This window comes from Agelaius tricolor, unplaced genomic scaffold, assembly GCF_023055355.1.
Source record: "Agelaius tricolor isolate 1412-34295 unplaced genomic scaffold, bAgeTri1.0.p SCAF_1, whole genome shotgun sequence".
In the NCBI taxonomy this organism is placed as follows: domain Eukaryota; kingdom Metazoa; phylum Chordata; class Aves; order Passeriformes; family Icteridae; genus Agelaius; species Agelaius tricolor.
The window spans coordinates 4,184,062-4,208,204 of record NW_027269261.1 but is presented as its reverse complement, the minus strand read 5'-3'; the positions used below and the strand labels follow the sequence as shown (position 1 = coordinate 4,208,204).

The 24,143-nt window shown below is 40.5% G+C and overlaps 1 protein-coding gene across 21 annotated transcripts in view; it reads right to left on the bottom strand.

Moving 5' to 3' along the window:
- Nucleotides 1–24,143, bottom strand: part of CCDC88A (coiled-coil domain containing 88A) — a 71,023-nt gene that overhangs the window by 23,364 nt on the left and 23,516 nt on the right. For 18 of the 21 annotated variants that reach the window (XM_071447130.1, XM_071446715.1, XM_071447301.1 and 15 more), the window contains 15 exons: nt 23,898–23,956; nt 23,220–23,303; nt 22,535–22,675; nt 21,233–21,402; nt 17,472–17,553; nt 16,422–16,580; nt 12,833–12,979; nt 12,200–12,344; nt 11,416–11,600; nt 9,910–10,047; nt 5,951–7,021; nt 5,337–5,464; nt 2,349–2,490; nt 1,602–1,778; nt 938–1,099 (listed from right to left, as the gene is read on the bottom strand). In XM_071447130.1, coding sequence (XP_071303231.1) covers nt 938–1,099; nt 1,602–1,778; nt 2,349–2,490; nt 5,337–5,464; nt 5,951–7,021; nt 9,910–10,047; nt 11,416–11,600; nt 12,200–12,344; nt 12,833–12,979; nt 16,422–16,580; nt 17,472–17,553; nt 21,233–21,402; nt 22,535–22,675; nt 23,220–23,303; nt 23,898–23,956 — 2,990 coding nt within the window. The remainder of the gene's footprint in view (nt 1–937; nt 1,100–1,601; nt 1,779–2,348; nt 2,491–5,336; nt 5,465–5,950; nt 7,022–9,909; nt 10,048–11,415; nt 11,601–12,199; nt 12,345–12,832; nt 12,980–16,421; nt 16,581–17,471; nt 17,554–21,232; nt 21,403–22,534; nt 22,676–23,219; nt 23,304–23,897; nt 23,957–24,143) is intronic. The other 3 variants (XM_071447041.1, XM_071447382.1, XM_071448033.1) reach the window with 1 other exon arrangement.

Below are 24,143 nucleotides of genomic sequence, written 5' to 3'. Positions count from 1 at the left end.
GTGCACCAATGGCCTGTTTGACTGCAGTGCTGGGCACTAATGACATTTAGTCATGGACAACAACATTCTGCTTGCCAGGAGGAGACTCCAGGCATCCACCAAAAGCATCATGTGTTCCATTCAAACAGTCCTTGACATCTTGATTTCCATCAGCCCTCCATCCTTTCTGACACTCTTTATTATTCCTGCTGCATTGTGGGGTTTTTATCCCCTCTTGAGGTAGTTTTGATTCTTAGATCACCAAAAGCATTGAATTGATTAACAAGAATATTTAATGTTTAAAGAAAGAAGATACATATTTAATAACCCTATTAAACTATAAGGCCAGCATCTGAATTTTGGCCAGAAGAACTGCAAGACTCTGGGGACAACCATTTTTATAATTTCCATGGTCCCACATTATCTTTTTTACTGCCTTGCAATTATCTAAATTCAGGTCTTCATATATGAATGCAGCCCTCCATTTTTTTTTTTTTTTTTGATTTTATGAAAATCTTCTGTATTGAAGTATCTTTATTTTCCTCTTAGGTATGGCCTTACTTTTTGGGTTTTTTTGATATTTATAAAAATAGATAAAATTTATCAGAATATGGTTGAACATGCTACTTCCCTGATCTAATTTGTATGTATAAATACAATAAAATCTCGAGGAATCTTGGAAGATTGAGTAAGAGAATCTACTCTACTTCTAAGTATAAAGTCAAGATTTTACACTGGACAAAGAATTCAAACAGATTTCTAAAAATGTAGTTATTCATCAGCAAACAAACTATTTTTGACTGCAGAGTGCAGATTATTCTCATATCACCCTCTTCCCCATGTCTCTGCAGGAAGCCAAACGTGATTTCAAAGCTAACCATAACAACGCATTTTAAGTTTTCCTTTGGGAAAAAAACATTTTAATTTTATTTTTGAAATCAAACGAAGGCAGCATTACCTGCAGCTTGGCATTCTGAGTTTGCAGAGTTGTGTTTTGCTCCTGCAGGGACACAGTCTGTCTCTGCAGGGCCAGGATCTGGGCCTGCAGGTTGTTGTTCTGCGTCTCGAGCTGCTTGAGCTGCGTTTTCAGCGCCTGCTTCTCCGCCTGCAGCGTCGCGTTCTGGGGGTGAAAACCACACAAAACCCCAGCTCCCAGCTGCTCCAGGAACCCCCCAAGGTAAAACAGAAGTGTTCTCCAGAACATAGAGAGCAGCAGGACCATGCAGAGATTTACAGGGTGGGATAAAACTGCAGAACAAAGGCACTTTGGGGGATTTATCACTGGCAAAACAGGGAACAGATGTTGCACCTATGGAGGAACAGGAGAGGAACCTCCAGCACTGGTGTAAATAGGGATTATATAACAGAGATTGGAGAGAGAGCTGTGCATGCCAAAGGGCAAATTCAGGTTTTCACATTTCCTTTTAAAATGCCTGTCAAGTGCTTTATGGCATCCCACAGAGCAGAATCCAGCTGCTACACACACTGCATTTAATTGAAATTCTGCTTGGGATGGAAACAAGGTGATAAATTAAAGTGTCTTCACAGCACCCTCATTTGCATTACTGGAACAGCTTACCACAAATGATTACCATCAGAACCATATTTAAAACACATCTTACATTCCTCTCCACCTCGATTAATCTATCTTTAACTTTCAGCAATTCTCTAGTAGTCTCCTGATTTTCTTTCTCCCACTTATTGACAGACTGATTTCCTTCTCCACTTCTTGGAGGAGAGTTCTGAACCATCCTTTCCTCTTCCTGTCTCTGCTTGAGAGCTTCATAGTTCTTCTTCACCTGGAATTATTTAGGACAACTTAGGTTAGGTTTGGAATTTTCCATTCTGTACATCCAAATTTATTACTTCATTACCTGACTATGACCCTTCTCAAAGAACAGGAAGTGCTGTTACTGCATTTGTAAATTTGGTTTGGGGGGGAGATGATGTACAAATTATTTATGGATATGGACAGTTTAACCCCAACAAACAGCAGACCTCTGCTTTGTATTTTATTTCAGTGTTTTTAACTGTATCCCCCAACTTTTATACAAAAATTCTACAACCAAGGTGATATAATTTCTTTTTTTAACCAATCTACTCAGGCTGCTCAAGGCAGGCCAGAAAATGTAACTGGAAATGACATCCCAAATCAAATCAACTCCAGGTTATTTATCCAGCTGACATTTTCATGGCCAGTGAATAAGCTCAACAACTTCTCATGTGATTTCAACACAGTCTTAAAAGCATTCACACCTTTGTCCTGCTTTCTATGACCTGAATGATGCCCATTTTTTGCTGTCTTACCCAAAAAGTGTAGGAATAACACCAGCTCATTTAATATTACAGGAAAATGCCCTTTTCCTTACTGTTTTCAGCTCCTGACGCAGCTGCTGGTTTAGATTTGTTGATTCTTCCAAACGAGCCTCCAAAGCAGCAATTTTTTCTTCTTTTATTTCCAGAGACTTCTTGAGCGTTGATTCTAATTTGGACTCCAAAAGCTTGTACCTACTGGCCAACAACAAAAAAAGAGTCTGTGTTTTAAATAATTATTGGAGGTATTTACATTCTAAAATGGTCTAGAAAAGACTCAAAGCTACATTCCAAAATCCCTGAGTGCTGTGGTCAAAAGTATGAAGATACCTCAGCATCCACAGCAAGCTCTATGTCAAAAATAACCAGAAGATAGCTGTCAAAACCATTTGTGACTCCTCCTTTCTTTTAGAAGGTGTTAGACCCAGAAAAAGCCCCAGTGAGGCACACCAGGGGGGTGCTGGGTCTCTCTGCACCATTAGAGAGTGGTGCCTGCACTCCTCCTGGCTCCACTCCAGCCAATCCAGCGGGGACCTGAACTCAATTAGGATGTGAAGTATTTGGAGAGCAAGATTTTCATCAGTTCCCATTTCCTGCAGCTCCAAAGGGGAGGCCAGGGAAGGAGATGGAGCACAGCCCTGTGCAGGTGCACACTTGTTTGGTGCATCAATGTGCAAATTGCTCACTCAGCCCAGCTGCTGGTATTTTAAGACTGTTGCCACCCTTGATGTGCAAAACTTCCATTTTTAACCCCATTCACAATATTGTAGGGCACCTAAAACCCCCCAAAATGTCAGCTGGAGAGAGAAGGGGTCAGATTAAACTGGATTGATTTAGAACTGCACATCCTTTATGGGAAATACCAAAACCCACGCTCATTAATCACTCCTGAGCAGTTCAGTCCCTGTGTGTGGCTCAGAATCTGGAGAACACCCCACTCCTCCCCACAGCTGAATAAAATAAACCCAACACTGATATTCCCCCTTTCTAATCCTGGCTGCTGAAGGATCCATCAGTTTAGTGAAGGGAATAAAGTGCAGCAGACTCCTGAATGGACAATGGCATCAGATCCAGTCAGGAACTGGAGCAGAAGACCAATGGGAAGAGAATTAATAAGCAGAAAGCTGTCCAGTAGCATCATGCAGCAGGAGGGGAATCTGAGAATTCCAGATCTGACAACTAATTCCCAAGGATTTATGGAATATAGGCAGCCTGTGACTAGTGGAATATACAGTATTTCACCTTCCTGGCCTGAAGCACAGATTTGGCTACAAGTAATTCCTGCTACTGAAAATTGGAACAGTTCTATAGAAAACAAAGGAGGAAAAAATAGTAATAGCAGAGATGCAATACCCACTGACACTTTGAACAATGAAAGATGGTACACATTTTTAATATGACTGCAGGTTGGGTTATTTTGGATTCAGAGTCAAATCCATAAATCTGTTTGTCCAAGGACAGCAGGCAAGAGAAAATGGAAAACACTTCCAAGTCAACTCATAAAACCTGGTCAGTTTAGACCTCAATAGAAAGATCTGAGGTGCTACCAAAGATCACTTATTCCTTAAAAAGCACAAGCAGCTCTTTCCCATCAGGAGGAGGAAAATGGTACATTTTTAATTTCCATTACCAGACTGACAGAGGCAGATGAAAAACTACACTGAGAAGTGATTGCATCCATAATGAAGCCAGCTTTTCACAGCCCTGATGGAAGAGCTGGCAATGACTCACCTCTGTATTGTTATGTAAGGAAAGCAACCCAGGTTTCTTTGGGATGGATGAAGAAGTTGAGAATAATGGAAAAGCAGGATATTTATGGGCAGAGCAAAATTTCAAACCAATCCTAGCTTTCATTTTGAAAACAAACATTGTCCTTTCATGACCCTCCAGCTCCACATGGAGCCTGAGAAGAAGCTCAAGCCAGCAGCAGAGCCCAACCACTTCTAACCTAGAACTTGATTAAATGTTGCTCCATTTGGGCTTCAGCTAAGTTTAAGCTTCACCTCAGGTCAAGATCTGGTGTTTTTTATTGGGTATATTTACCTAAGGACACACCAAATGCTTATCAAGCGCTGTATGTGACACAGAAATGCTTAAATCAGAACAAATCCAACCAGTTCAAGTTCTGAGAACTTGTCCTGAACTCATGTGGGAGCTGAGGAAGGCAGGTGAAAGCCACCAGCAGAAACCACGAGGGGGTAACACAGGACCCTGTGACAGAACACTGGGAAAGGGAAGATGGATTCAAACCCCAGCTGCATTCACACCCCAGGTGTTATTTGGGCTCCTTTGCACACAGAAGGCCCCAGATCAATCTCCATGCTCAGGACAATCAGCTGTAATAACAGATCATGAGAGCAGAACTGCACTGGTAAAACTGCACAGCAAAGCTTGGCTGGAAGCCCACACTGTCTGCTTTGTCCTGTCACCAATTTTCCCTAAATCCCTGCAGGATAAAGCAGAGAAGGAAAATGCAGCAGAGGAGACAGATGAGACAGATGTCAGGGCAGCAGCTGCTTTGCAGTGCAGGTGTGGAGGAGTGATGGAGCCACCACCAAATTCTGGAGACACTCAAGCACTGGGTACTTCCCAGCCAGGCACAGTGGGAATGCAGCTTCTCCTTCAGGATGGAAGAATTAGAAGGAAATGGTTGCAAGGAAAGAGTGAGACAGTTTAAGGTAATCACTATGTTACAAAAAACCATTTGTGTCAGACAGGCAGACAAAAAGGGGAAAAAACCTACTTTGAGCTAATTATCTTTTACTGCTGCTGTTGCTGCTGCTGACTAGAGCATAAAACACTTTAATTATAATTAACTGTATCTCCTGACATCAATGAGTCTCTTAGCAACAAAAAGTGGCAACTCACTGTCACAGTCAGCTGAATGTGAAAGCACACCAACTAATTAATTTCCAAAAATATCAAGTTCCTTTTTGGGTCTATGAGTGTGCCTCAAAAATGTTAAAGAGTATGCACAGAACCAGTCTGCAAAATCACTTTAAGAATAAAAAAAGATCCTAATTTGTCCTTTTTGTCATTCTCACCTGTCATCACTGCTCTGCTCATCGTGCAGGAGACGCTCCTTGTTCAAGCCAATTTTCTCAAGCTCGTGGGCCAGTTTTTCCAGATCATTGTTCATCTGTTGAGTCTTCAATTTCTCATTCACCAAATCCTTGCACAGAAAAAACTACAGTCAGTATTTACAGCAAAATAAAAAAAATAAAAATAAGATAAATAATAAAAATTTCAGCAAAATAAAATAATGTAGTCTCAGTTCTAGAGTGCTGAGAGAAGGGTGTTTTATCCCTACATGACTGGAATAATTCAGCTTTAAGTCTCCTTCCAGCTGCCAGTTTTCAGCTGTATCAGACAGCAACTAGAATATGATTTCCCTGTGCTCTCCTCCTTTCCCTTTAAAACTTCCTTTAGAATTTCCCTTAAAATTTGGTCTGGAACATGCCAGTGAAGGGGAAACATTGCAGCAATATGACATTCTTCCTTTCCATGACTGATTATAGAAATTTTGATTATCTAATGCACAAAGGTGTGAATAGTACACAGATTAATGCAGAACAAAACCCCCAAATCACACACCCAGATATCATTTCTGTACATTATACACAGGTTATGATGGGAATGGAAACTGCTCTGTGTGTACCTCTCTCAAAGTGACCAGGGTTTTCTTATCAATGGTAGCTCTTTTCACCAGTTCCTTGTTCTCCTTTTCCAGCTCTTTCAGGCGCAGACAGGACTCCTTATACACAACTATTTCTTTAAACAGAGATTTATTTTCCCTTTCCAGATTACTGATTTTGACATTATTTTCTTCTAAGGTACTATCTTTAATTTCTGCTTGCTGTCGAAGCCTTTTATTTTCCTTTTCCAGCTGTTTCTTATCCTTTTCCAGTTGAGAACTCTCTTGTTCTAACAACTTATTCTCCTTTTCCAACTGCTCCAGGCGCTTACTGGAGATTTTTAACTCTTCCAAGTTCTTTTGCAGGGTTTGATTTTCAGTCTCTAAATCTTGTAATTCGCTCTCTAATTGCTGAATTTTCTTATTGCTGTTTTCCAGGGCTTTCTGTAGCCTTTGGTTTTCCGTGTCCAGGCCTTGGTAACTGACTTCCAAGCGTTCAGTCTTTTTAAAAGAGGCTTTCATCAGTTCAAGGCTTTTTTTGAGCTGCTCCTTTTCACTCTCCAGCTCCTTATTTTCTAACTGTAACTGTGCCACTTTAATGCTTGTACACTTCAAGGATTCGATTGTCCTCCGTAACTCTAAGTTTTCTTCATCCAGTTGGGAATTCTCCTTTTCTAAGGATTCCAATTGAAAAGTGAGGTTTTTCAGGCTATCCAAGGTTTTTTTCAGCTTTCTGTTCTCTGTCTCCAGGTCAGAGTTCTCTTGTTCTAAGGCCTCAATCTTCTCACAAGTGATTTTTAGGTTGGTGATTTTCTTCTGTAATAACTCATTTTCCTTCTCCAGACGATGCAGCTCGTTCTCTAATTCTTCTGCTCTCTCCCCTTTCTCTTTGTAGTGTTCCAGCTCTTTCCTGACTTGTTTTTTTTCAAATTCCATTTTGTTTAACTTACTGCTGGTTTCTTTGATAGACTCGTGGAGGATTTTATTTTCCTTCTCAATTTCTTTCATTCTTGCCTCGGCACTGATTTGTGAGCGCTGCCTTAGAGAAGCCACAGTTTGATTCAAGTGTTCATTTTCTTGTTCTAAGAGTTTAATCTAATTTGGGTAGAAAAATGGTAAAGTGATAAACAACTTGCCAACAAGGAATTGCTTTCCTATATAAACTAAAAGATACTCATCATATCATATTCACCTTTTATTTTAAGGTAAAGAAAACCTCTTACTCTGCTATTTTTTATGTGAAGAATCACAAACATTATTTCAAGTTTGACAACAAAGTAAATCTTCAAATCTATTCCTCTTGAATATTAACAGACGAACATAAACCCAAAACTAATAAAGCACAAATCAAAAGAAAGCTTTACCTACTTCCTAGCAAATTTAACTTTTATTTGTGTTTACTCGTGTTTAGATTGTTTTTTCTCACACTCTGTGACTTCCAGAGCTGTGTGTCCACAAAGAACAGGACTGCAGCAAGTTCTGAGCCACACCTGAGATGGAGGGAGGTGTGGGAGCCACAAAATTCTCTTTATTTCCCTTGGAAAAAGGAGAGGTGATGGGTGGGAGATGAGGGAACCCTGATCACATTCAACAATTTGAGAAGAAACACACCAAAGTTACACTGATTTTTAAGTTAAAAAGAATCTTTGGATATTCTGTTCCAAATCAGCTCCAGAGAAAGTAAATCATACTGGAATTATTTTCCAAGGAAACATTTTCCCAGATCTACCAGATCAAGGATAAAGGCAGAACCTACACCTTAATTTTCAGTATTGACTTTTTAGGTTGCTCCAAATCATTTGGAATTCTTTGGGCATGTAACACCAGACAGCAAAATCCAGCAAAACTGTTTGGATCAATATTTAAATGTACACTAATAACCCAGTGTAAGGGATGTTTCAACAATAAATTGTTTGGGAGAAAAGCAAAAGTGCTGCTTGCAATGAAAAACAGACTGAGAAAATTACAGGCTGTTCTTCCATAGTGAAATCTGAATAGAACTATTAATTACAGATCCACTGCTCTGCTCCCAGCAGTGACAAACTGCTCTGGAATATTCACCAGAAACTCCTTAACAGGTGCCTACAAACACAGCTCTGGAGCACCTGCCATGGCACTGAATTACTGCCCATGAATTCTGCTTCTGTAATCCCAATTCCACAAAAAATCCTGACAAACGCCCCCAGGATTTTGGATGAGATCAAATCAATCTGATCTCATCCAAATAACTCCTACAGTCAACTCCAGTAAGTGTCAGCACAGGATTTTGGAAGAAATATGGAAGTTGCTGTTGACCCATCAGCCCCTAAGTAAATTATTTTTAAGCAGAAATAGTCCCACTGAAATATCAGTCCTAAACCAAGATATGTATCTTTAAGTGAAAGTAAACCTTCCATGCCAAGCTTTTTTTTTCCACCTCCCTCTTTTCTTTCTTCTGGAATTCCATTTACTGATTAATGGCCTTTAAAAATATTCAGCATTTTTGAAAGTATAATATTCTGCATTTCAGAGTGCTGTACTTTAAATTAAGCCACATGACCATGTCATTAGGAGATATAAATAGAATTTATAAAAGCTACTGGCAGTTCGAATTCTGAAGGACTCAATTCCTAAATCTGGGAATTCCAGAACTCTTTTTCCTGGTGGCTGCTCTGCAGACACCTCAGGAGGTGCCAGTGTCCATCAGGTACATCTTTTACAGAGATTCAGATGTCAGTTTTTGGAATTCCATTTACTGATTAATGGCCTTTAAAAACATTCAGTATTTTCTGAAATACAATATTCTGCATTTCAGAATACTGTACTTTAAATTAAACTAAATGGCCATGTCATCAGGAGATATAAATAGAATTTATAAAAGCTAATGGCAGTTCTAATTCTGAAGGACTCAATTCCTAAATCTGGGTATTCCAGGAGCTTCCAGAGCCCAGGAACTAAACTAAATGGCCATGTCATCAGGAGGTAGAAACAGAATTTATAAAAGCTAACAGCAGTTTTGGAGTTAGGATATTTTTTTAAAAATCTTTTCTTTAGGGTTTTTTGTCCTAAGAAGCTGAGAGGCCTCAGGAACAAAATGCAAACAATAATTATCTGCTGCTGTGGAATGCAACAGGTGCATCTGGGATTGGGCTCATGTGGTTGTTTCTAATTAATGGCCAGTCACAGCCCAGCTGTCTCAGACTGTCTCAGTCAGTCACAAGCCTTTGTTATTCATTCTTTCTTTTTCTATTCTTAGCCAGCCTTCTGCTGAAATCCTTTCTTCTATTCTTTTAGTGTAGTTTTAATATAAATTATCATAAAATAATAAATCAGCCTTCTGAAACATGGAGTCAACACTCCTGTCTCTTCCCTCATCCCCAGACCCCTGTGAACACCATCACACAGTTCTAATTCTGAAGGACTCCATTCCTAAATCTGGGAATTCCAGAACTCTTTTTCCTGGTGGCTGCTCTGCAGACACCTCAGGAGGTGCCAGTGTCCATCAGGTGCATCTTTCACAGAGATTCAGATGTCAGTTTTTGGCAGCCACAAATCAACCCAGGTGCTCAGAGCAGGAACCCCTCCCAGGGCAGGGCAGAATGATGGAGCTGGACCTGAGGCTGCTGGAATTCCCATCAATAATACTCCAACATTACTCCAAGCACTGCCAGTTCCTGGGACCTGCTCTCCTCCTCTGGGAGGAGTCTGGCCTCCCTCCAAAGCTCCCAATTTTCTCTCCTGGCTGAGCTACACCCTCCAAGCAGCTCCAGCAGATGCCCACGAAGCCGTGGGAGTGTTACAAAGCTCTGCACCCATCAGGAAAGCCCCAGCCAGAAATGAGTCATGTCTCTCACTGCCTGCAGCTCCCAGCAAAGCTGTTTTCCTGCAGGAACCTCCTTTTGGCAAATGCACTGCATTTACAATCCCTTTATGTCTGTAAAATCCTCCAAAAGGAGACCAGCAGAGCACAAAGCAGCAGTCAAACTTTTGGTCGTGCTACTCACTTGTCGCTCGGAGTTCTCTCGAAGGGCTTCAAGTGTCTTTTCAAGCTGGGCTTTTTCTTTCAGCAAATCTTTACTCTGGTTTTGACTGTTCTGGAGACTTTGTTTCTCTTGGCTAATTTCATTCTCCAGCTCTTCAAGCTGGGAAGAGAAACAAAAGTTTTAAAATGTACTTAAAAATGACAGTCTTAGCTGGGTTGAAGGCACCCGTATAGAAATTAATAAAGAAGCTTAAGGGAAAGAATTAAACAGAATTTTCTAATCCTTAATTGAAACATTAATTTCTTTTGGGAATACGTTTACTCCTGCCAGAATTTTCTCCTGGGTTCAGAACACTGTATCTATAAAGTATTTTAGTGTAAAAAAAAAAAAAAAAAGGGTCAGATTTTCTCAGGCTCTGGATATTTCCTCAAGCACCTTTTTTTTCTCTTAAAATTCCATTTCAGTGAGATTTACACTGCTCCTCCAAGACCCTTTTAACTTAGGAAGGTTGAATGTTGTTTGATTTTACTTAACTGTTTCAAGAGATAATTAAGATGATTCCTTGGGTATATTAAATAGATGAGTTTGTTTTGTCAAGTGTTTCCAACTTGCAGAGAGCAAAGCTATTTAAAATTTAAAATACCCAAGCATGATTTCTCTGCCACATTTAAGTGGTAACAAGTTGACCTGAATGATATTTGTGTGTTTCTATTCCTTTCTTTTGTACCTCTCCCAACTTTCCTTTGGGCACAGCAGAGGCTGCTCCAAAAAACAGCAGCTTCTTAGGAATCAGAAAACTTATGGAAGCATGGAATACAGTAGGGATTTCTTTAATTTTCTTTTTTAAATTATCTCTTAGCCACTCTAAGAATAGTCTTTCACCTGAAATAGCTGCTGAAGTCAAAGCTATTTCAGGAACTTCAGACATTTTCACTCCACTGTAATTAGCCCCAGCTTATTTTTTTTTTCTAATTTTTATTCTCTATAAATACCACTGACTAAATTATTCTATTTGATACACATAATTTGAGGAGCAAAGTGTTGTAGCTGAGCACAGTTCAACCTGACAAACTCCCCTCCTGAGCTGTTTATCAATTCCTTGACCCACCTTCTCCCTCCCTCAGCTAAAATGAGGACACAGGACCAAGTTTTTAGCTCAGGCTCATCACTCACTCTCCACCTCTGCACACACACTTTCTTCTGCTTCATAATTACCAAAATTAATGCTCTCCAGTAATCTAAACCACTTTCATTACTCATCATATCCCCAGTATATTATTATTTTTTTCCCTCACTGGTCTAAGACCTTTCTGAATTAACTGGTCACACTCTCACATAATAAAAAGAGCAAAACTTCTTGGAGGTGGTTTTCTTTTTTACCATAAACTTACACACACTGTAACTCCACTTAGACCCTTGTAATGCCTTACCCAAAATAACAGCAATTCATAAAACGACCCTTCAGGAAGAAAATAGCAGAGAACATGAGGCAGCTCTCACACCATCCAAGCACACTCTGACCTTTACCTTCTTGCTAAGTCTTTGGTTTTCTTTTTCCATTTTCAGAATCCTTGAGCTGCTGCCTTCCACAGAGCCCACTGCACTTTGCAGCTCTTCCACAGTCTTCAGCAAACTTTGGTTTTCCATTTCCAGCTTCAGCAACCTGCTGGATGTCAGCTCATTCACCTCATGGCCCAGTGATTTCTGTGGCACTGCAGGAGAAAAACACCATTATTCAAGTAAAAGCTGACTTATTAGCCAGAATTGTTCAGATTCTGCATTTTTAGAGGATTTAACAGCCTTTGAAGGTCCTTCCAATGCCCTCTTGATGACCAGAGCTGATTAGGATTAGAAATATTAGAAATTAAAATATGCTCTACTCTCCTAATGTTCCTATTCACAGCACAGATTTGTTTCCCACAGCTCAGGATGTGTCTCCAAATTCCACAAGTGCTTTGCACAGAATCCAGTTTGGATCCCAGCATGTTATACAGAAAAATCCAAATTTGTACCACAGCTCTTCTCCTTAACTTGGAGAACAGCGGAGCCAGAAGATTCATGATCTGTGCTGCAGAGCACACAAGTGTGAATGGCAAATAATGGAATTTCCAGGTATTGATGGGGCTGCCACAACTATTTAACTGGGCAAGTACCACAAGAACAGCCTTCTCATGTAGGCTGTATCTCAATGGACACATGGGAATCAGCATTTCTCCAGAGGACACCACACTCTGTACTTCAGAAATAAGGACATTTCATTTCCTAATGCTACCCAGTCTCTGAGATTTCAATTTCAATCACTCATGTTTACCTTCAGAAAGTTCAGTAGTCCTGTTTATCTGCTCCAGCTCCCAGCCAAGATGCAAAGACTCATCCATACTCTGTTTCTGAGCCATTTCCAGGGTCATATTTTCCTCCATGAGCTCCTCAATCTTCTTTCTGTCCATATCACGCTCCTTGAAAATGATTTCACAGGTTAAAAGAGAAGTCTCAATATGTGCAAAGTACTTAATTATCTATATTCTATTGATATCTATATCATATTATCTTTATTATGTTGTCACAGGGAAGGCCAAAGTGCTTTTTCTGGTCTGCCTAGACACTGAGATGGGGAGGAACTGGGAAAAGTTGGGAGAACTTTGAAGGGGACAATAAAAAGAAGATTTCAAAGAACCTCTTCTCCTCATAACCTACAGCAATCACTCCCTACTCTTCCAAAGTTTACTTCTTTCTGAATATTAGGAAGCCAAGTGCATGGGGCAAACTCAATATTTAAGTGACAATTGATTCACATCAAAAAAAATCAAACCTATTGCTCTTACATCTCTGCATTTATCATCACAATCTTTCTCTTCCTTCCCTGCTATTTTCAAGTATTTTATTAAAAACAGGAATTCAATTCAGTGTGTATGAGCTGCCTTTGCCACCCTCCCCTGCCACTCACCATCTCCATGTCATGCAGTTTAGCTTTCAGCTGTAAATTCTCCTTTTCTAACTCGTGCAGTTTATCTGATCGAGCTCGGGTCCCCTCTAACTGATCTTCCAGCATTGTCTTGGTTTCTAGCAACACCTGATTGTCTTCCTTTAACTCCTGCAAAAATGGAACAACAACAAATAAATCCCAAACCAGGAGCATTCCCCTGCTCATGCAAACTTTGATACACATCACCAGTATGATACACACAACCAGTTTCAGAAACCGAAACTAAAACTGGGAGCTGTAACACTTTTTATGAAAAGCACCTTTACAGCAATTCCACATAAATGCAACTTAAGAGTTTCTGTGAAAATAGAATTTGACATAAATGAAATACTCCCTAAGCCATTAAACAAATAATCAAATTATAATCAAACCATCAGGATCTCTGTGATTTGGGCTGTGATCTGGAAAGATGTACTGCATGCACAGCCCAAAAATAGGTTTATAGGCCACTGGGCCCAAAGTCAGGCCAAGATGCTGAAAATGCACCCACAATCTTAAAATACAACCAGCCATTCTCAAAGGGCCTGAGCAGCTTTGATTTTGGTACATGGAGGATTTTTTTAATAGCATCTGATGAAAGTAATGTGTAAAACACATAATTAGCATTTTTCCTCATCATATAATGACAAAACTTTTCAAACTTTAGCACAGAGCTGCAAAATCTGAAAAAGGATCACATAAATATCCTTCATACTCCTGCCTACACAAATATTAACTCATAATTTTCATGACACAAACCCAACTAATTAATATTAATCTTTATTGAAGAATGCTTGAAATATCCAATAGTTTACAAGCTATGAAAACACATAAACAATTTGTAGGGGGTTTATTAGTTTAAACATTCTATGAAAATGAAACTTCCACTGTTGTCAAATCCTGTTGACTAATCTGTTTTCCCTTACTGATTTTTATACCATATGGCACTTGCCCATCAAATTTGTCATTTAGAATGATGGCCTGATAAAAAATTCCTGCATGTTGATTTGCCTCCTAAATTACTAATTCATGCCAGAACTCCAAGTTCCCCTTGCCTGGTGTTGGTACATCTTTTTTTAGTGTATTTTGTGCCATTGTCCTGTACTCATTTATGTGAACAGCCCTCCTTTCCTCAACACTTGACTTAGAAAATTGCTTTCCCTTAGGAGACATACAGAGGAGAAAGGAATGATTAAATTTATAGCATTTTTGGAATTAATTCCTCTGTGAGTTTCTCAATCCATCCTTCACAGAGGCTTCCACTGGCCTTGCTAGCTCAGAGCTCTGGTGAACACTGCTGACTTCCATGCCATTAGACATGGAAACAATTGCCAAAACAACGGAATTTGTCACAAAAACATGACTGCCATCTTACAGAGCAAGATGCTGCAAGCCCTTCTCACATCCCAATGCTTTAATCTCCAAATGCACTTTGGAAAAGCCCCAGCCAAGAGAAGAACAGAAGAGCAGGCCCAGGAGCTGCAATGCCCCCATGTTCAGCAGCCTAGGATAGGAAATGCCCAGTCATGAACACTGGGCCTTAGAAGCCCCTTTTTCCACCTCTGGAAAGGGCTCATCTCTTTGTATGACTATAGGTCACCTTCCTTTAACCCTTACTATTGGACAATTCCTAAAACCTCTGTACCCTATAAAAACCCCTACTGTTGTCCCAGCTTGGCAGAAGAGCTGTCCCTGACAACCTTCACAGAAGATTCAATAATTGTACCCCTGTGGAACCTCCCACAGCCTTCTCCTGGGACTGCCTAAGGCACCCAGCAAGCAAAGAGCTGAAATCACAAAATGATAACCTGATAATCACTAGAGCTGATACCACCTAAGCTTGCTAGGGTGGCCTGTGGCTGGGGGTCTGGGGGCTTTAGCTGCTCAAAGTGACCCCAAGATACATCAGAAAGTCTCTTTTCCCAGCCTGGTGGTTGAAGGAGGAGTCAGAACTCTTCAGTTCTCGGTCTCAAGGTTGTTTATTGTTTCTTATCTATAAAATTCTTTCTCTGGCCAGCTGAGGTCCGCTCAGCAGGACAGGCAGAGGCACACTTGGGGTGTGTTATCTTGTGACTGCCTTGGGGTGGTGTTATCTTTTTATACTAAAAACTACGTGTACTTTATTTACAATTACTTCCCAATACCTATCACCTATGTTAGACAGTGAGCTTCTACTCTAAACCAATCCAAAAGTGCCAACATCACAGCAGCACATGGAGGCCAAGAAGAAGAAGAAGGAAAAAAGCTGGACATGCCCAGATTCCTCCATCTTGCCCTCTGAACCCCCATTCTAAAAACCCCAAAAAATCTATTTTTCACCCCGTGACAAAGTGATTATTATTCTACTTAGACTTTCGTGGCTTGCAGATCTTCATGTAAGGTTGGTAATTTGCTCTATGGGTCATAATCAAAATCACAGGCATCTTGGGCTCTGTGCCAGGGTCTCTGTGCCCCCTGGCAGGGGTTCCAGCCATCCAGGACAGGCAGAGGGATGTCCTGAATTCTGACATGGGAATGCTTGGGAGCTCAGACAGGCTGTGCTGAGCATGACTGCGCTATCCAGTCCCGCTGCAGCCCACTGGGGACAGCCCAATACCCAGCAGAGGCCACATTAAACAATGGTGGCTTGTTGGGGAAGATGAAACTGGAAAGCCTTATAAATATGATTGTCTGGCAAAAGATTTTGAGAATATAGAAACTATAAGCGAGATTGAAATGAAAGCAAGCTTTGAGATCCCTCAGTTACTGAACAACAGGGAAACAATGGTGTGGCTGGCTGAAAGTAATCCCCTTTTGATGAAACAATTCCCTCTGCTTGCAGACAGGCCCAAGGGTCAGAGCAGACCCCACTAGCTTGGCAAAAGGGGTCCAAAGAGGAGTTTTTAGGGTTTAAAATGTAACACAGTATGGTAATGTAGTGATTCCTATAGGCTGTATGGAAATGCCATAGGATTTGTATATTGCATTAGATTGGTTACTGAGAATCAGAATATTCAACACAGAAGAAGATTTATTGTATTGTAATGGAAACCTCACTCTCTTACCCTTTTACGCTCTCACCTTTTTTTACTCCCTTACACTCTCACCCTTTTACTCTCTTACCCTCTCATCCTGTCTACCCCTCTCTTCTCTCGGGCCTGCTCCAAGCTGTGGCTGGCAGCTCCCAGCAGGGCCCTGCACCCAGGCCCTTGGCAATAAACCCCAAGTTCCCAAAGGCCCCTGCACCCAGGCCCTCTGCAATAAACCCCAAGTTCCCAAAGGCCCCTGCACCCAGGCCCTCTGTAATAAACCCCAAGTTCCCAAAGGCCCCTGCACCCAGGCCCTTGGCAATAAACCCCAAGTTCCCAAAGGCCCCTGCACCCAGGCCCTTGGCAATAAACCCCAAGTTCCCAAAGGCCCCTGCACCCAGGCCCTTGGCAATAAACCCCAAGTTCCCAAAGGCCCCCTTGGCAATAAACCCCAAGGTTCCACGACCTGGCTTCAGAGATCTCTCGTCTCCATCCGTCCCAACCATCCCACCCCCCGGTCTCCTACAGTGGCTGTGGGTGATTTTCCCCCTGGATTGATTCACCTCCACCCTGGCTTTGTAGAACTCAATGTCATGGAGCCTCTCTTTGTAGCGGCTGACTTCGCTCTCCAGCTTGTCCACACGGATCGCCTTCTCCCGCAGCGCGTCCAGCTCGTCCCGGTACACCCGGGCAGAGCGCGCGTCCGACAGCAGGTTCATGTTCTGGGACACAGGGAGAGACAGCAATGCAGCAAGGGTATTGGTAACTCTGAGAAATTCAAAGAAAAATCCAATATATTGTACAGGATTGTAGGGGATTGTATTTCCAAGGAAACTGTACTGGGCTTTCTCAGGGACTCACTATAAATATATATATATATATTTATGGTGTCACCATTTTATTTTCTGAAAAATCTCTTTGCCAGGATTTTTCCTCCTGAGAAGCTGTTTTGCTGCTTTGCAATGTGATTTGGAGAATTGTTTATCTCAGCATGTGAATTGTTTTTGCTTAATGACTAATCCCAGTCCAGCTGTGCCAGACTCTCTGGTCTGTCACAGGTTTTTATTATCATTCTTGTGTAGGCTTCTGATGTCTCCTTTCTCTTTCTTTAGTATAGTATAGTTTTAGTTTTTAGTTTAATATAATTTTTTTCTTTTAATACAATGTAAGATCATAAAATAATAAATTAGCCTTCTGAGAGCTTGGAGTCAAATTCTCATCTCTCACCTTGTCCTGGGGACCCTCACAACACCACAACATATATTGTATATTTATGAGGTAGTTAAGGTTTCTCCCCTCATTATCACCACACAAAGTATTAAGAAAAGCCAGACAGAATTGGAGCACTTTCAACTTTAAGAAGGTCCTTTCAGAGGATGCACTGGTGGCAAATTGCTTGAATGAAGAAACAACAGAAATTAGAGAAGAAATGTCTAAGTCAGGGCATTTTTTTCCATCATAATATACCAAATAAAGAAATAATTACCCAAGGTCGGGTTCAGAATGCAAAACAAAAAAATAAACATGAAAACATACTTAATATCAAAAAAGAGTGGTGAATTGTTATGGTGGTTGCAACTTTCCTTAAAATAATAAAATTATTAAATCCACACCTCTTGCTGAAGTCTCTTCAGTTCAGCTTCCATCTGTTCCAGCTCTTGTTTACAGTCAAGCAGCTGCTCAGTCTTTTCCTCACTTGAAGAGGAAAACACAAACCAGTTAAACACGGCCACAAAACCTAATGATCACCAGGTTTGAGAATAAAATGCTGAGATTTGTAAGGCTTCCACCTTTAACCCACAATTTCAGGGACAGCAGAGTGTAAAATTGAGGGCTGCCATTAAGATTTAGTTTTTTTTTTTTTTTTTTTTGTTTTAGTCTTTATCTAATATTTTAAATTTGTTGGGCTTTTCGTAGTGCTTTAAATTGTTGTCTCCTACTCACACAGGGCAGAAAACAGGGTGTAAGAAGGAATGTTTGCAATAAGGGATTTTGTGTAAGAAACCACAGATATCACACATGAGTGTGTACCAGGAGATCCACATCCAAAACTCAACTCAGAATAATTTCTAATTACACATTCTAAAGGTCCAAATTCTTTCCAGGAGAACCAGACACTGACCCCTTGTCACAATCAAGTAAAGCCAATTTTAAGAGCACTTTTACAGCTCTGTAATTTCTCCTTTTCTTGCAGAGCAGAATTAAGGGTTTTAGGTGTCTTGACTCAACTGAAGAAGATACTGCTTAATGAACTCAGCAATTTCATGAAACACAGAATGAATTTTAACTTTATGGAGACAACACAGTGTCTGTTTTAGTCTACTCAGAAACCTGTGATAAAAACAATTTGACATAGAATGCTACAGTTCTTACATGATTCATTCTTAACTTCCAACTCATTTCCCAATCCTTAAAAATGAGTTTCTTAAACCATGACTAAGTGCAAAGGAAATATTTAATTCTCTGACAGACAAAGAACACCTGATGTTAAAAATTCAACTGCACCTCAGAACAAACAGTATTTGCTGGAGAAAAACCTGCCAATATTGAGTATTCTTAAAAAATTTATTGCATATTCAAATGTGTTACTGTATTATTCCACATTCTGGAATGCAAGTAAGAAACTAAAGCAGAAAAGGGGGGAATAAGAAAATGTAATGCACTGAAATGTATAATGCTATCTCAAAGCAATCATACCAACAAAAATTAGGTAGGTTTTAAACAAAACTAGAGCAGTTGTTTTTAAAGATGAGCCAATTTCACCATGAACGATCTCTTTGGAAAAGGATTGTTTGGAAAAGGTCACTGAGCCTACAAGCACAGGAGGCTCAGCTCTGCACAGCTCAGTGCAACATCCCTGTCACAGCCTTCCCCCTCCAGAGGTGCTCAGAAACCAGGCACAAACACAAATTTATTCCTGATTCCTCTAACTTTTCCATCAGCATCCATATTCCTGTAATTGTTCTACATGGGAACACACAGAACTCAACCCTCAGAAAATGAGGTGTGCAAATTCCTTCTTTGGAGTTTCTGTATTCCCTGGTTTCCATCCAACTGAAAAATAATCTTTACAAGACCTTTTATAGGAAATTACATCAGCTACACTGCATATTAAACCAGGTATGAAGGTTCACTGCCAAAACCAGATTATAAATAAATTTTATGCTGAGTATTTCCAAGTCTGGAATTAATGTAATTTAAAATTTATCAAATAGATGCAGCATTTAACACTAAATGCTGCAGACAGAAGTTAATTCATCCAAGTCTGGTATTTTAAGATGCTGCTACATGTAAAGGGAAATTATTTACCAACTGAATTCAAATAAGAGTGCAAAATGTGGACTGTTCTGAGCCATCAGTGTTGCCCTAATTGCACGCTTCAGCTCCAGACTGGAGAGGATTGGACTAAATTATACAGAACATACCAGTGTTCACTGTTTAGGCTATCTATTAACTGTCAATCAAACTAATAACAGCAATTTTTTCACTAATTTTCTTGGTGCAGCTGTTTATAGAATATCCTGGGCGGGCTCATTGCAGGAGACACATAATAATACAGACATCAGGGGAAAAGAGCCCCAGCTTTTGTCCTCTGTTCCTCATGAAGACCATGCTGTAGTGGGGGAAGGGGATCCTCAGAGTAAATCAACAAGATCCTTAATCCAGCCAGCTAGAAATCATCTGATCAACAAACTCTGAATTGTGACTTATGCTACCTTCAGCTTGTGATTTAGTTTACCTGTCTCCTCTCCCCAGTGCTGAATTTAAAAAAAAAATAAAATAAATCTTTATTTATGCTGTTTCTACACACATTGAATCTCTTCAGATGGAGCATTTTAATTCAGAACACACACACACTTCACTCTGCTAAAACAACTGACACATTGCTACAGGGAGAAGCAGATTCTCCACAGGTCTGTTATTGATCTTCTCTTTAAATAACTCCTCACTCTGCTCAGATCTGCTCCTTGACTACGAAGACAAAGAGCCCACAGAAACCTGCAGAATCAGGAGCAGTTTTCAGGAGGAAGCAAGTGCTGTGCAGACAAGAAATCTTTTACACAGGAACAAAGAGGTGGGAGATAGGAAAGCATTCTAATGGAAATTGTTTTGTCCTATCCGCAATGATTTTGAACCAGGAATTAACCATAGGTGAGTATTTCTTGTTGGAAACAGGTCACCAAATCATGCTGCTGAGAAGGAATCCCTCCTGCCTCATCTCCTTTTAATGATCACCTGGTTTGAGAACAAAATGCTGAGATTTGTGAGGCTTCCACCTTTAATCCATGATTTCAGGGACATCAGAGAATAAAATTTAGGTCAAAACATCATTATGGATACAAACAGAGACAAACACAGATGAAATGCTGTATTTGTCCCATGGGTCCACAGATCTTGCATTATAAAAATACCCCTCCTGGGGAGCAATAACTAAAAAAAAAACATTTGAAAGGACAAAGAATTACAGGCTGGGGACAGTGTGGCTGGACAGTGTTCAGGCAGAAAGGGACCTGGGGGTGCTGGTTGACAGCTGGTTGAATATGAGCCAGTAAAGTGCCTTGGTGGCCAAGAAGGCCAGTGGCTCCTGGAAGGCCAATGGCTTCCTGCTTTAGGAATTGTGTGGCCAGCAGGAGCAGGGAGGTCATTCTGCCCCTGTACTCGGTGCTGGTGAGGCCACACCTTGAGTGCTGTGTCCAGTTCTGGCCCTCAGTTTGGGAAGGATGGTGAGATGCTTGAGCATGTCCCATGTAGACTTTCAAAACTTCAAACTTTCAGAAGCTTTTTGAAGATCTACACTGTCAAGCCATACCAATAAACAGAAACAACTGTGTCTTGTGAATGCTGATGCCAGGAACAACTTGTTCCAGATCCTGGGGAAATTTCCTGTGCGTTGCAGGATGAGGAGGGCAACGAGGCTGGTGAAGGGCTTGGAACACAAACCCTATGAGAGCTGGGGAGCTGGGGCTGTTTAGACCTGGAGAAGAGGAGGCTTAGAGGTGACTTTATTGCTCTCTACAGCTTCCTGAAGGGAGGTTGTAGGCTGGTGGGGGTCGGTCTCTGACACAAGAAGAGGACACAGTCTCAAGCTATGTCAGGGAAGGTATAGGTTGGATATTAGGAAAAAAACTTCTACCAAAAGAATAAAAAGTACTGGAATGCTCTTCCCAGGGAGGTGGTAGAATCACCATCTCTGGATGTGTTTAAAAAAAGACTGGACATGGCACCTGGTGCTATAGTCTGGTTGAGGTGTTAGGGCCAAGGTTGGACTCGATGATCTTAGAGGTCTCTTCCAACCTCATCATTCTGTGATTCTGTGAATTGCTCTGAAGAGGACTGGATGTGTGGAAAGGGTCTGAGTGTGCATTGTACTCACAGCTCCTGCCGGAGCCTCCTGATCTTGGCCTTGGCGTCGGCGAGCTCCACGCTCAGGTGCTGCCGGCTCTCGGTGCGCTTCATGCCGGGGGAGCCGCACGGGGACTGCGCGGCCGAGGCGTGCGGCAGGAAGCGCAGGCAGTCCCGCTCCTCCGACAGCTCAATGATGGTCTGAGGGACAGAGAACAGGGCAGAGTCCAGAGGGGCCCTCACAGAGACACCTCTGTGTGTCATTCATAGCAAACACTGCAAAGGCACCACAACCATGGAAAGGTTTTGGCCACTGAGGAAGTCTAAAGCTCTGCCTGCAGCTCTACGCCTAAAGTGAAGACCCACAGCTTTTGAACAGGACCTTCTGCTGGTTTAGATTTTATTTTTCTGCTATTTTAAATTTTATTTTTCACTTCAGACTTTTCAGCCCACAAAATGACCAGTGCTCAGAACAGACTGGGTAATCAAAGGTGCAAATTCCTTGAAAACCACCACCTCTTAAAAATAAACATGTATCTCTAAACAAAGTCGTGTTCTTCATCCTTGACAACTGAATAAAGCACCAGGAATATTCCTATTTCCCTATTCCCTACAGTAATATTCCTATTTTCCCCTACAAATAGAGGTGTTGGCCAAATATGAGCATCTCTCACAGTTTGAAGTATTTTTCCTTTGCTTTGCACAAAGGCATCACCCCCATCCTCTCCCCTCTGTTTCATTCCTACCAAGGCTGTGATCTGGAAGAACTGTCAAAGGAATATCTGGAATGATTGCACCATTGACACACCCACTCTACTGAGGGGCAAATCTGGGACCACCAAGATGATTCACAACTTTGTAGTAAATATAGTTCTGTTCCTTGATTCTAACATGGTACAACAACTGTGCCTCAAGATAAGCCTGCAAAACCTCCTCTGCTGGTATGGATCTGCTTTATCCCCCTCAAACCTGGACAACAGGACATGGGAATAGAACAGCTTTCAGTGACTGCCTTGCAAATTGATGGGTTATTGATTCCTGGTAAATGCAGCTGATACAGCTTTGGAGTCTCTGCTTTCAGCTGCTGATCAATGCTGAAGTTGTTTCCCACTCTGGCTATGTGGAAAAGATCACCTCTTATCATTCCTACTTTATCTTTCCTACATTATTAAACAAATATGTACAGGGGAACTCCCTGAAACAAAGTTCTGGCAGCCAGGAATCCTTGCTTTAGCATGTCAGCAGAAAATTAAACTGTTAGTTATAAAAATCCTGAGCTGAATTATCTCAGAAAAAGATGATTTCTTGTATTTCTCTTAAGCCACATGCATACCTCTGAGTGCTCATCTCTTTCATCTATAAGCCTTTTTAAATGCAAGGCCATATTTTTCAGGAGAGGCTCAACATACTCTTGTGTCAGCACAATGACATCCATCCACTGCAGGTCAAACACATTTTCCTGATTATGAGTTACCTACATGGGGTGAAATGAAAGGGAAAAAACATCCTCTTGGAATTTTAAGAGTAGAAAGGAAAAATAAAGCTGCAACTCTACAGGTTAAGTTTTCTGGATAAGGTATGAAAAAACATTTAAAATATATTTAATTGTATGTAAAGAAAGAATTTTTTGTCTGCCTGGAAGCAGCACCTTGTCCTTCTGGTGACAATAACATTATAAATTACCTACCACATACATTTGATTGGAATTATATTTTATAAAGAAATCTGCATAGAAAGATTTCACTAAATTAAATTTGCTGTATGTAACTAAGAAATCCTTGAAGCAACAAATTTGCTTTCTGGTACTGCTCTAAAAATAAAACCCAAAAATGCTCAATCATTAAATCTTTTTGTGAATCAAGTGAAAAAATAAAGCCTTTTTGCTTACTACAACCACTCAATATGCAAATCACATATGTGATTTACTTGCCATTGAACACGTGCAACTCCCCCTCCTGCAATGCAATATTCCATCTCAAAAGATCCCCAAAATTAAAAGCAAAAACCCCCCAAAATACCTCCTGAATATGGGCTGCAACAGCTGCTCTGGTATCAAAATCCAGACTTTGGATTCTTTCAATAAATTCTTCTTTTTTCTGACACTAAAAATAGAGACATCTATTTTATACACATTTATATGTATAATTGCAAGTATTTTCATTCCTCTTTTGCATTTCTTAAGAGCTAAAACTTCTAAAGCTGACATTGCAATGGCCACATGACTAAATTATTATCCAATAATTCTGGTGACCAGTAAATCCCTAGTTCATGCCATTTTACAGTAATTATAACTTTCAACACTAATTAAATGATACAAGGAAAATCAAATTGAAATGGTACAAGAAAGAGGTTTCTTAAAATTGCTACTTACTCAAATTCTGTGATAGTTCATTAAAAACATGAAACAGTGCAGTGAGTTCATTTTCAGCACTTTACCATTTCCACCCTTTCTTTACAGTATCAGGTAAATTAACACTATTGAAATTAATAACCCATTATGGTGGTGTTGGAAGTATTTGTGCAATAACAGGTGTAGAGATGTAGCCATTTAATTAAAAATCTGAATATTCCCATTTTCCAAGGAATGCAGTTGTACCACCAAAGGAAGAAGTTTTACACCACCCCAAGTATTGAAATAGTAAGAAAAGAGATCAGTAATTCAAAAGTTTCATAGGGACAAACACAATTAAACTCACCTGAACTGCACAACCAAGCAAAAGCAGGAGGAGCTTTTTTACTTCTTCAGTACCTGGCTCTGAGAAGAAAACAAGAAAAAATGGTAACTGTAAAATTGTAATTAGAGCTTACTCCCCTATCCCTCAGAAAACAGGAGGTTTTCTTGTTATTTCCATATAATTTATGTTAACCTAGTTTAGAAAAGAACCAGAGGAGCTTTCAGCTCAGTCCTTTTTGCCATTTAACTGCTGACTTCCAGAGTAACC